This window comes from Lutra lutra, chromosome 6, assembly GCF_902655055.1.
Source record: "Lutra lutra chromosome 6, mLutLut1.2, whole genome shotgun sequence".
NCBI classification, from domain to species: Eukaryota; Metazoa; Chordata; class Mammalia; order Carnivora; family Mustelidae; genus Lutra; species Lutra lutra.
In genome coordinates this window covers 79,135,336-79,149,222 of record NC_062283.1, presented here as the reverse complement: position 1 = coordinate 79,149,222, position 13,887 = coordinate 79,135,336, and the positions used below count along the sequence as shown (strand labels likewise).

General features: G+C 37.3%; 1 protein-coding gene across 2 annotated transcripts in view; it reads right to left on the bottom strand.

Annotated features, from left to right (window-relative positions):
* The window catches only part of RSPO3 (R-spondin 3), a 90,649-nt gene that overhangs the window by 36,945 nt on the left and 39,817 nt on the right, over nt 1–13,887 (bottom strand). For both annotated transcript variants that reach the window (XM_047734990.1, XM_047734991.1), the window contains exon 4: nt 10,186–10,383. In XM_047734990.1, coding sequence (XP_047590946.1) covers nt 10,186–10,383 — 198 coding nt within the window. The remainder of the gene's footprint in view (nt 1–10,185; nt 10,384–13,887) is intronic.

Here is a 13,887-nt window from a genome sequence, read left to right as displayed (position 1 = left end):
GATGCCAGCATCTAGGATAAGAGATCCGTGATGGGAGGGGCTTTTGCCTTTCTTGCTTACTGCTGTATCCTTAGCCTAGCTTGGTGCTAGGTGCTTTAGTCAATGATCTGTTGAGTGTATGGAGGTACTTTGGCCTGGACTTTTAATTTATTCTTCCTATTCTTCCCATTACAAATTGGAAAGTACAATAGGAATATTGTAGATGCAGAAACCACTGAGTGTGTTTTTACAAGGAAAGAGACAGTACATTAGATAGTAAAAATAAAAATAAAAATTGGATGTATGAACAATCACACTCACCTAACTGTAAACAAAAGAAAAACTTTGTGGTAAATGGCAAAAATGGTTGACGCTCTCCAAACACCCCTGTGTAGGCACAGCACCTTGCCAAGTAACTCTGCATCATCTCCCACCAAAAGGTGAAATCTATTTCTCCAACTCTTGAATCAGGGATGGTCTTATGACTTGCATAGGTTAAAATAATGTAGTGAAAGTGGAACTGTGCCACTTCCGAGCCTAGCTTCAAAAGCAATTCCTTCTATTCTCCTTCTTGGAATCTTGTTGACCTCCTAGCCACCTTACTGATGATAGAGACCTAGCACAAGTTCCTCAGTCCCCTGACCAGCCATGAGCTGCACAGTAGATCTCAGCCCCAATTGTCCACTCACATTTATTTTTAAAGAGATAGCTGTTGTTTTAAGCTTCTATGTTTTGGGGTTAATTTGTTATGTAGCAAAAGCTAACTGAAACAACTTCACCCTTGTGCACAGGACCTAAACAATGGCAAGACCATTGCTTGCTTAGGGACTGAGGAGTGCTTTGTATAGTACAGTTACTACTCAATTCAATAAACTGACCAGTACGTGCTATGTTACACATACCAATGGGTTAAAAAGCATTTGTTACTTATAAACATCTCAAAAAATACAGACATTTGCAAGGATAACTTATTACAAAGACTTCTTTAGAACAGTGATCGCTGAGGTACACACCAACACAGCAGAGAAGCCTAAAAATGATGCTATCACCATAGCAAGGAAGGGACTACACAGATAATGCTAACACTTAACTATTTCCCCCATAAATATGCCCACATGAATTTGACCATCATGAATAATGTCTCAAACATCTTAGCCTACAAAAATGGAGTGATGTAAACCTGGCATTATAAAGAGTTCATAATTTCTGGCTGAATAAAAATGGTACAGTGCCTAGGATTGCAAGGCGTGAACTAAAGGGTTTCTCATTTTCTGCAGAGATTTTCCTTTAACACTGAGAACTTTAAGAACATACGATGGGATTATGAAATGTGTTAGAGGCATGAAACCTAGTAATTGTCATTTCATTTTTTTTTTCAACCTCTAGCTAGGTGCTGGCTGTGATCTTTCTGCTGCATTAATTACAGAAGGGAGTAAACTGTGCATACAGGGGATCATGGCATGGTCTTCAAACCACGTACCTGGGCATCAGAGGATCCTTACAAAGATCCTGCCATTGTAATGTCAATGTCAGAAGAAACAGTGAAAGAGGTTGGGGCCTGTAACAGCAGCTGTAACTGTCTTTTATCTGAATGTGTAACCAATTCGGACACTTATCCACTGAGTTTTCAAACTGATCCGATGCTTCAAGGGTTCAATGGAAGTTGGTGGGAAAGAAGACGGAATAAAAGTTAAGTAATAGAGCTAAGGAGAAGAAAACATAATCAAAAAAATGAAGGGAAGAGGCCATGAATGACCATGACTGAAAGGATCTGAAGATGAACTGTGCATTTATGGGAGTCTTGAGAGATGAACAACAGTGCTTACCGCCTCCAAAAAAGGTAGTACACCTGTACTATTTTTAAAAGCCTAATCTTCGAATTAGGTTGAGGTATATACAGACTGTAATCTTCCCAATCAGTAACAACGACACTCTAGGTCTGGTTCTTTAGAGAGATAAAATTTTGAAGTATTAGGTTGAACCATATGAAACTGCTAATATTTGGCCGCATTTATGACCTAGAAAAGTGGCAGTTTCATATAGTTCAACCTGATAGATAGGAGAGGGCTTAAAGCAAGAGATGGCTATAGCCACATATTTAGTTTAGGTGAAAAGATGGGAAAATCATGGTTAAACAATTCCCAGGCTTCTCCATTGATGACATTAAATGAAAAATTTGCCTTAGCTTTTAAGAGGAGGTATATACATTTATACTAATAAACATCTCTCTGAGAGTGAAGGATGTTATTTACTGCAATGGACTACTTTTCTTGGAAGTTTTAAATATACCTGAAAATTTCTGTGCTGCAATATTTTAAATTAAGCAATATTAATTTTTGATAAAGTTGATTATTCCCTTTATATTGGGGAGGAAAATTTCCCCCTCTGTTCCACCATCTGGTCCTTACCAAGGATTCATACCTTTCAAGTGTTTTCATTGGTGGCAACTGGTCCACCCCAGAATTTGAACAAACAACCCATTTCAGTAGGGGCTGGGTAGGTCCCAAGAAGGGATAACAGAGAGATACTGTTGAGTTCTTCTTGCACTATTAGCAAATAGTTTTTGTTGTCTGCAGCTGCCCTGTGCAAGGTCGTGTATTCAGCAGCACCCCTCCCCTACCTAGATGCCTGTAGTATTTCCCTCCCCCAAGTTGTGATATTCAGAAATGTCCCCTGGGGAACAAAATCACACCTAGTGGAGAATAACCATCTCTAATGCCATTATTATTTCTGCTCTGTATTTTCTCAAATTTTCTCTGACCTATCTCAAAGGGCTAGTCTATTAATTGGGTGCAGGGAAGGAGCAGAAAGCTCACATCCTCCAGGGCTCACACAGGATGAGTGTCTGGAGGCCAGCTGGTCTTCCTCCATGAAGTGAAGGTGGGGAGAGGACATCTAGCCAACTGGCATACGACAAATTTGAGCTAATGAATCCATCTCTCTGGATTCTGATGAACTGTTCTGGGAATCTTTGCTAAATGTCTTGTTTTGAATTTGAATGAATATCTAATAGAAATCCTTCCTGTAGAAAACTGGATGATCCTTTACTAGAATAGTTGTTATAAAGATTTTAAGAAGTAAACTAAAGGAGAAACAAACCTAGAAACAAAGCAGACTCATCATTTTTTAGTTGCTTGATTTTTTAAAAACTGATAATGCTGTAATTTTAAATAAAGTGCTATTTCTCAAATACCGGTTTTTGAGAAAATGATTAATAGTGATTATTAATTAACATATAAGTTTTTACCCTATGTGAAACCAAGATAAATTTTACAACTTTGCCTTTAATTTGGGGAAAGCACATAATGTGACCTATAATATATTCCAATAATGCAGTAATTTCCACATTTATCTCTTCCCTAGAAATATTTCTGGACATTTTATTTACAAGCAAACCTCGCTTTATTGCACTTTTCCTAATTGTCTTCACAGATACTGTGTTTTTGTTTTTGCTTTTTACAAATTGAAGGTTTGTGCCAACCCCGCATCCAGCAAGTCTACTAGCACCATTTTCCCAAAAACATTTACTTACTTTGTGCCTCTGTATCCTATTTATCCCTGTGATATTTCAAATTTTTTTCATTATTGTTGTGTTTTTTTAATGGTGATTTGTGGTGAGTGACCTTTGAGGTTAATATTGTAATTGTTTTGGGGCACCCACACAAGATGGTGAACTTGATGGATAAATGTATGTATTCTCACTGCTCCAACTGACTGGTTGTTCCCCCATCTTCCTCTCTCTTCTTGGGCCTCCTCATACCCCGAGATACAACAGTATTGAAATCGGGCCAATTGATAGCCCTACAATGGCCTCTAAGCGTTCAGGTGAAAGGAAGAGTCACACATCTCTCACTTTAAATCAAAACCCAGATATGATTAAGCTGAGTGAGGAAAGCATTTTGAAAGCCAAGACACACTGAAAGCCAGGCTTCTCGTGCCAGGTAGCCAAGTTGTGAATGCAAAGGAAAAGTTCTTGAAGGACACTGGAAGTACTACTCCACTGAACAAATAAATAATAAGAAAGCAAAACAGTCTTTATTGCCGATACAAAGTTTTATTGGTCTGGACAGAAAACCCAAATCTGCCAGAACATTCCCTTAAGCCAAAGCCTAATGTAGAGCGAGGCCCTAACTTTACTCAGTTCTGTGAAGGGTGAGAGAGGTGGGGAAGCTGCCGAGGAAGAGTTTGAAGCTAGCAGAGGTTGGTTCAGAGGTTTAGGGAAAGCTGCCGTCTCTGTGACAGAAAAGGGCAAGATGAAGCAGCAAGTGCGGACGCAGAAGCTGCAGCAAGTTCTCCAGAAGGTCTAATGAAGATCATCAAGGAAGGTGACTACACAGAAAACAGACTTGCAATGCAGACCAAACGGCCTTACACTGCAGGATGATGGCACAGGGCTTTCAGAGCTAGAGATGAGAAATGAAACCTGAAAATGTGACTGAATTGCTGCAATCCCATGATCGGACTTGAACGGACGAGTTGCTTCTAATGGATGGTCCAAGAAAGTGGTGTTTTGAGATGGAATCTGCTTCTGGTGAAGGTGTCTGAAGACTGTTGACATGACAGCAAAGGATTTGGGTTAGTATATAAACGTAGTTGATAAAACAGCAGCAGAGTTTGAGAGGACTGACTCCAGCGTTGAAGGAATTCTAATGTGGGTAGATTGCTATCAAAGAGCATTGCAAACTACAGAGAAATCATTTGGGGAAGGAAGAGCTGATCAATGTGGCAAACTTCATTTGTGTCTTGGTTTAAGAAATTGCCACAACTGTCCCAGCCGTCAGCAACTACTGCCCTACTCAGTCAGCAGCCCAACAACAGGAGGCAACAGGAGGCAAGACCCTCCACGAGCAAAAAGATAAGAACTAGCTCATGATGATGGCCAGCATTTTTTTTAGCAATGAAGTATTTTAAAATTAAGGTATGTACATTATTTTTTTCAGACATTGTGCTGTTGCACACTTAGTAGTCTACAGTATAGTGTAATTTTCATATATTCTGGGAAACCAAAAAATTAATTTGACTCATTTTATTGCAATATTTGCTGTGTTATGGAGGTCTGGAACCAAACCCTCAGTATCTCTGAGGTATGCCTGCATTTATATTCTAATGGATCCTTTTCTCTTTCTGCTTGGAGGGATGCTATTTCTTCTTGAATCAAGAAAGTAGACCCTGCCCCATTTCTTCCATGACTCTGCTCTGCTTTCTCCTTTCTATCCCAAGATCATGAACTACATGTAATTAATTAGTATGTTCTTCACGCAATTAGCTAAAGAACATCATTTCTTTCATTCTTTGTGAATTTCCTCAAAACCCAATAGCCACAAGAAATTCTCTCCAGTTAAAGAAATGTACAAATGAATGAGAAACATATTCAGTGCTTTTCCTTCCTCTGACCCCCTGTACCTCTACACATATAGTATCAAACTTTTGCATCAAATACAGGCACGTATATATTCCCTTGTCCTGTTTCATACCCCTTTTATAAGATGGTGATGTCCAGTATATCAAAAGAGTCAATAAATATAAGTTGAAAACTGTTGAACATGAATTTTTCTCCTTGTTTACTTCCATTTCAATATTCTGCTTTAATGCCCATGTGAGACTACTCCATATGTTAGCCTTTATACTCTCTTAAAATATATGCTATATGTTGGACATCTCAGATTTATAGTTCTACTAAGATAGGCTCAAGTTAGAAAATACTGCAATAGTACTAATTTCTTATTAAAACTGGTAATTGAGGGAGCAATTAAGACTGATTAAAAGGTAAGGGAAAAAATTCTAAAATAAGCAAACAAATAGTACATCAAATAAAAATGCAGGGGGCTACAAAAATTACATTTAAAACCTCGTATTCATTTACTCTATTCTAAACATGAGAAGGATGTTAGTAAGGAAAAGTGCATGTTTATAAGATTTTGCAACCAATTTTTTCAACATATTTATTAAAATACATCTCACGACTTGAAGAACTCATTCTGTTACTAAAAACTACTTCCAGTAATTCAGCTTCTTTGTGTACATTTTGGAAAGTCGTTTCTGGATCTTATCATTCTTCCCTGGAGACCTTGCCTTTGGCAATTACAACACAGCGGAAAAAAAGTCCTGAACACATGCGCCGTACCTTTTCCAAATATGAGTTATCTACCTCTGTCTTTTGTGAGCCTCTTAGACAGGGATGATATACTTAAGTTTAAATTCAAGATTTTCAGGCTAAATTTTATTTTAAAAACCTAATCTTTTAGCTTATTCTAGAAATGCTGAAACCATGAGCCTGAAAGATCTTATTTTATAAGTCTATAAGCATTTAGGAACGACTTGTGTAACGGCTATTCCAGCGGTAGGAGAAATCAAGCTTTTCTCACTTTATTGTATTTATCATGATATAGCTCCATGAATATTTATGATATATATCTCACAATCTAAATGAGAAGACTCCAGGTAGCATTATTATTTTGATATGATGTTTGATATAGTGGCCTATCCAGAGTTCATTATTATTTTTCTATTTGGTTTCTTTGTGTTCAGATAGCATGTCTGGTAAGTTATCATCAAGAGAAGTTAAGAAAAATATTAAGTTAGGGAAGTAGGAAATGAAGGGAGAAGTGGTTTCCTTCCTATGTTAAATTTCTGGGCCAGTTGAGAAAAACTTTTTGAGACATATACAAAGATGAATAAAGATTAAATAAAAGTGGAACTAAATCTGGAATTATAAATGTGATCTACCTAAATTTTTCCAGTTGGATGAAGTTCTTCTAGTAAATGTAAATGTCACTATATCCTACTCAGAGAGGAGGAAAAAAAGCCAGAAGAAACTTTTAAGCCAAGTTCATGTCACAGGTTATTATTTTAAACTTCTTGTGGCATTATTTATCTTATCTATAGCTAGTTTTAAAAACTGACATTTTCAACGTTAATATTTAAGTCAAGTCCTAGCAAAATATACTAGAAGACCACATTCTCAAATGAAATGCTAATATCATAATTTAATTTTTCTATTGGATAAGGTTTTCTTCACTTATATTTTAAAAGTCAAGTATGCTGAATACTGATTAGTAATGTAGAATCTTTGTGAAAGAATAATATGAGCAAGGACCACCTGTAAGTCATTAAATTTCAAGAAAATGTAGCAAACATAAGTAAATGTACGGCTATGGGAGTTTACCAACAAGTCGAGTGATGAAATATTTGATTTCCAAATCCAACTTTTAAAATTTAAGATGTTTTAAATTAATTGGTAACACATGCCAGAAAGACCTTTTTCACTAGCCAATTTTCATTCCTTAAACCTAATTTTAATGAAAACCTCTTACAAATTTGCGAAAGCTTAAAGTTCCCTTTAAAATCGTCCATGTCTTTAAATATTTTATCACATTAACTACTTGATTACCAATAGCAACAGCAGGCTGGATACATTCTGATAATGGCCAATTCTTCTGGTATAGTGAAAGACATTTTGCAAAGTACCAGTGATCCACATTCTTTCTTAAACGATCCATGTTCATGTTTGCACACTCTCCTCTCTGTTCCCAGTAAATTTTGTTCAAGTATCTATAATCTTCCATTCCTATATGATATTGTGATTATCTATATAAATATCTCAACCTTCTACTGGATCCTAATTATACCTTCAAGATAGGGGTAGTACCCTATTCAGTTGTGAATCCCCAAGACTTGGCATTGTGTGTGGCCACAAAGTAAAAATTCAATAAAACCATGCTGAATGAACGAATGAATTAAATAAAGCACAGGAAGTTCAACTACAGAGGCACCCAAACTCCTTTCAAGCTGCAATTCATCGAGAGGATCATTTATTGGCTCAACAGAACTGCCAATAGGTACATAAAGCTACATAACTTTCTTTGTAGGCAGTGGAGTAGAGGACATGAGTGAGAAAGATGGAAAATTATATTTTAAAGGACAACAATTGCAGGTCTCCTAAATGGAAACTTAATTACTCTAAAACACCATATTAAATGGTATATTTCTTGGCAATCATAAGACTTCAGAACAAGTTCTAACACAGAGTTATTATTTTTTAATATTTTATTTATTTATTTGAGACAGAGAGCACAAGCAGGGGGAGCGGCGGAGGGAGAGGGAGGAGGTGGCTTCCTGCTGAGCAGGGAACTCAACATGGGGCTCGATCCCAGGACCCCAGGATTATGACCTAAGCTGAAGGCAGATGCTTAACCAACTGAGCCACCCAGGTGCCCCTCTAACAGAGTTATTTATTATGGATCTAATAGGTTCTATAATTTGGTTTATAAAGTTAGTGTAAAAGTAAAATAATCTGGGGATCAAATGTCATTAATGCTTGAATTATATGTATAAAATATATCCTCAATGATTTACTTCAAATGTGAAATCAGCATTAGAAACATGTATTGGGGAGCCTGGGTGGCTCAGTCAGGTAAGCGTCTGACTCTTGGCTCCAGCTCAGGTCATGATCTTGTGGTCATGGGATCAAGCCCTGCACTGGGCTCTGTGCTCAGCAGAGAGTCTGCTTCAGATTCTCTCCCCCTCTCTCTCCCACTCTCTCTCTCTCTCTCTCAAATAAATAAGTAACATCTTAAAAAAAATACTGTAGAAACACATATCCATTTAAATATTTTTAAAAATGCTATGTAACCCTTAAAATAGCTTTAGCTACAAAAGCTTACAACCTAATTGTACTACTTTGATTTGTAGGCAGTGAAAAAAAAAATAAGTTTAGGGCTGGTGTCGCTTCACTATGATCTTATACCACATGGTATGAGATCTCATGTTTATAAGGCTTCTCAAAAGTTTTTTAGGTGCTGGAAAGGATAAGAAAGATAATGACCCAAAAGACAAATATAGGCCTAAAATCTATAATGCACCATTTTTCCATCAAGATCAAATTAACACACATCTATAGCAGTTTATAGTTTTGATATCAGACTCAATTTTTAAAAACTGCACATCTATAGTAAATGGAATTGATTCTTTAATTTTCCTTTCTATATTTTCATTGCTAGTGTATAAGAAAGCAACTGATTTCTGTGCACTCATTTTGTATCCTGTCACATTACTGAATGGCTGTATGAGTTCTAGTAGTTTGGGGGTGGAGTCTTTTGGGTTTTCCATATAAGTATCATGTCATCTGCGAAGAGAGAGAGTCTGACTTCCTCTTTGCCTATCTGAATGCCTTTTATTTCTTTTTGTTGTCTGGTTGCTGTTGCTAGGACTGCTAGTACTATGTTGAACAAGAGTGGCAAGGATGGACATCCTTGTCGTGTTCCTGATCTCAATGGGAAGGCTGTCAGTTTTTCCCTATTGAGAATATTTGCTGTGGGTTTTTCATAGATAGATTTTATGGAGTTGAGGAATGTTCCCTCTATCCTTATAATTTGAGTTTTAATCAGGAATGGATGCTGTATTTTGTCAAATGCTTTTTCTGCATCAATTGACAGGACCATGTGGTTCTTCTCTCTTCTTTTATTGATTTGTTCTATCACATTGATTGACTTGCAAATGTTGTACCACGCTTGCATCCCAGGGATAAATCCCACCTGGTAATGGTGGATAATCTTTTTAATGTACTTTTGGATCCTATTAGCTAGGATGTTGTAAAGAATCTTGGCATCCGTATTCATCAGGGATATTGGTCTGAAATTCTCTTTTTTGATGGGGTCTTTGCCTGGTTTGGGGATCAAGGTTTTGTATCAACATGGATGGGACTGGAGGAGATTATGCTGAGTGAAATAAGTCAAGCAGAGAAAGTCAATTATCATATGGTTTCACCTGTGGAGCATAAGAAATAACATGGAGGACATTAGGAGAAGGAAAGGAAAAGTGAATTGGGGTAAATCGGAGGGGAGATGAAAGATGAGAGACTGTGGACTCTGCGAAACAAACTGAGGGTTATGGAGGGGAGGGAGGTGGGATGGGTGGGTGAGCCTGGTGGTTGGTATTAAGGAGGGCAGATATTGCATGGAGCACTGGGCGTGGTGCATAAACAATGAATCCTGGAACACGAAAAAAATAAAATAAAATTAAGATGTTAAAAAAAAAGCCCTGCACATCTATATTCTGTGATTTACAGCCAACATACAGTTTGGTTGGTATAACTTTCAGGATTTTAGATACAAGCAATAGTATTAAATGTTTCCTAAGAAATAAGTGAAATAATTTGCATCAAATTGTGAGAATTCAAATAAGCACATTTTGCTAGTATGATTGTACCTCGTTCTCCCTTCTGACACTTCTTTCTTTGCACTGTACACTTTCTTGTCTCACTGGTGGGGGGACACAGGTTACCCTTTGCTGACGGATGCTGTGTTATTTCTCGGACCCGTGTTTCAGTCCCTCTTTTGAAACCACATGTTTTTCCTTTCTTCATGCATGGACTCCAAGGACTCCATTCACTGGCCTCACAGTGCACTGAAACAGAACAGCAGAAGCAGGCTCAGCGGGCTCACAGATATTTTCACAATTGTTCAAGAAACAAAAATATTTGCTTCTATCAATACTTGTTCAAATTCTGAGAAATCCTGTAGAACAAACTTGGGCAAGATGACTTAAAGAAAACAAAGAGAAAGGGAAAGGTAGAAATATAATATTTTCATGTTTTTCATGCTTATAAAATATCAGGTAAACTCATTCTTGCAGTAGGTTTACTTTTCACTCTAGATTTATGGGCACTAATATAATTACTCGCAATTGACCAAGGCTTTATTGATTGATCCTGACTATAACTTAATAGACTAGTAATTATTATGTGCTACAGATCTGCTTCTCGAATTTCAGCGTGCAAAAGAATCACCTGGAGGGCTCGCTGAAGCACATACCATTGGACCCCACCCCTGGAGTTTCTCATTCAATTGTCTGGCACCAGGTCTGAGAATTTTTATTTTTAACAATACATATGGTGTTGATTTGCATGTACAAAGAACACCCTTGGAGAACTTCTGTGCTAGAGAATGGTTAACCAAAAAAGGTTTCCACAGGACACCGAGGTGGCTCAGCTGGTTCTGCCTTGGGCTCAGGTCATGATCCCAGGGTCCTGGGATGGAGCCCTGTGTTGGGCTCCCTGCTCAGCGGGGAGCCTGCTTCTCCTTCTCCCTCTGCTGCTCCCCCTGTTCTCTCTCTGCGCCAAATAAATAAAATCTTAAAAGAAAAAAAAAAAAAGGCATCCAGGTCATTGACCTGGATTCACTGCAGTTGAATACTTAAATATTATTTATTAACAGGAATGGTTCAGGTATAGCGGCATCTATTTTAAGTGGATTCTGGGTCAATTTCAGCTGAGAAACTGCTTCTAGAATCAATGTGAAGAAATGATTTCTAAGATGAACAGATGTAATTTTTCCAAAGCTTCTTCTGTAGATTTTTTCCCCCTTTTCTATATGTATTAATCTCTTCTTTTCAATCATGGCTTTCCAGAGTCTTGTAACAGACTTCTGCACTTCTAACCAAAATAAGTATCTGCAAGATGCTATTATTCTATTTTTGTTCATACAACTTCCTAATTTACAATAACTGAAACAGCTTGCAGCAATAATTCTTTAGATGATACAAGATTCTTTCCACAAAACAGGTTTCCATTAACCTTTCTTGCTGCCTACTGATTTAAAGGATCCTTATTTTAGAGCAAAATTCTTTCATGCAACCTCAAAAAATATAACCTAAATGTTTTAGAAACTTAAATTCTTTTGCTGCACATTCTTTCACATGCTTTTATAGTTGCCATCAGGTATCTGAATGTAACACAGAGTTAAATGCTAATGACTAAATTAGGGAATTTAAGTTTCTGTACCTTAAATGAACCTTGCTGAGCCACTCTTAGTTTTCATGTTTAGTTCTAACATAATGATGTTAGTCAAAGAACAGAGCAACAGGGGTGCCTTGGTAGCTCAGTCAGTTAAGCATCTGCCTTTGGCTCAAGGCATGATCCCAAAGTCCTGGGCTCAAGCCCCACAATGGGCTCCCCATTCAGCAGGGAGTCTTCTTCTCACCCTGCTCTTATACTCTCTCTCAGTCTCTCTCAAAGAAATAAATAAAATCTTTTTTTTTAAAGAAAAGAGCACAAAGTCACTTAATGATATTGTATCTTTTGCCAATTAAGAACATATCTCCCAACCTGATATTAATGATACAAAAGCAGTGGATTTTTAGCACAAACAAATAAAACCATCTCTAAGAAAGCAAATGGAAAAATAAAAATCAAAGTTTGCAAGCTATCACTTCATCTAATATTCATTTATTGCCAGAACCAAGAGGACTAAATTAGAAAAAAAAATTACGTGACGTGAAAATGACCAGAACATTGGTGCTTTTTCACAGTTGCAAAGGTGGTCTAGGCAAATGTGTATTTAGACTTTAGAAAAAAAAGATTTTTAAAATTACAGCTAGGAGTCCTTAGTCATATGACAATTGGTTCTAAAAATGAAATTCTTTCTTTTTCTTTTTCTTTTTTTTTTTTTTTTTTAAAGTAGGCTCCATTGCCAGCATGGAGCCCAGCATGGGGCTTGAACTCAAAACCCTGAGGTCAAGACCTCGGCTAAGATCAAGAGTTGGATGCTTAACTGACTGAGCCACCTAGGTGCCCCGAAAAATGAAATTCTTTTTTTTTTTAAAGATTTTATTTATTTATTTGACAGACAGAGATCACAAGTAGGCAGAGAGGCAGGCAGAGAGAGAGAGAGGAGGAAGCAGGCTCCCTGCTAAGCAGGGAGCCTGATGCGAGGCTCGATCCCAGGACCCTGGGGTCATGACCTGAGCCGAAGGCAGAGGCTTTAACCCAATGAGCCACCCAGGTGCCCAAAAAATGAAATTCTAATGACAATCTTAGATAATTCCATTGAGGAAGAAGGAGGGAAAATACTGAAAACTTATGAGTTCAGATATTAAAAAGCTCTAAAAAAAAAAAAAAGGCCTAGTTAAAAAGCCTTGAGAGGTAGAGAGGAAGAGAGTTTTTCCTAGAGAAATACTGTAGAATGAATCTATAATATTAGTTTCTAAAAATATTTCTGGAAAATTGGAAACTTTGGAAAACATGTAAAGATAACAAAAAGGATTGTGATTTAAGTTATACTCAGGTCATTAAATGAACGATACAGAACTGGAGCATCATTTGGTTAAGAGGTAACTAAGGAAAAAACCAAAATTACTCATTTTCTCTATTTCTTCTATTTTCTGTATTAAAAACAATATTAACAAAGGAAATCTTTAACTATTCACTAATGAAGCAAGGGTCTCAAAAAAGTCACTAGCTTCCTGTCCCTGGAAGTGGTCATTTTGTGATAATCTTAAATGCTCTAAGAGGGATTCTTGAATTGGGAGAAAAGCTGAACTAGATGTTCCCACCGGTAATGACCTTATAACACAATTACTCTTTTGCTCTCATTCTTGTTGACCAATTGCATGGTTCCATTAAGAACATAGCAAAGGGTATGTTCCTTGCTATTCACTGTTCAAAGTTGAATATCTTCCTCTGTGAATACTTGAACAAGGCCAACTCTCCAAGAGGAGCAAAAAGGATGACATAATGACAGTGCAGAAAGGACGCAAGTATCTAGAGCATGGAATAGAACTATATTCCCCTATAAGATTGGGTTCAATGGACATTTATGCCTAATTTGACAACAAACCATGAGGAGTGGATATGTTGAAACTTAAGTCTTTCCCCCTAGCTTTATATCAGGGTGGCATTTTCTCCATATATGACCTTTTCTTTAAATAATAATCTGGGTAAGAAACAAGTGACACAATGTCGATTTCAGCAAAGGGAGGGGCACCTTCTTCGGTATCTTTGGTGAGCACCAGAGAGCTAGAGTCAAGATACTAATAATAGCACTGACAATAACTCACACTGTGTCCTTGGAACCATTATTTCATGCTCTCGGTCATAGTTTCATCTCTGTTAAAGGAATAAGCTTTAATGTT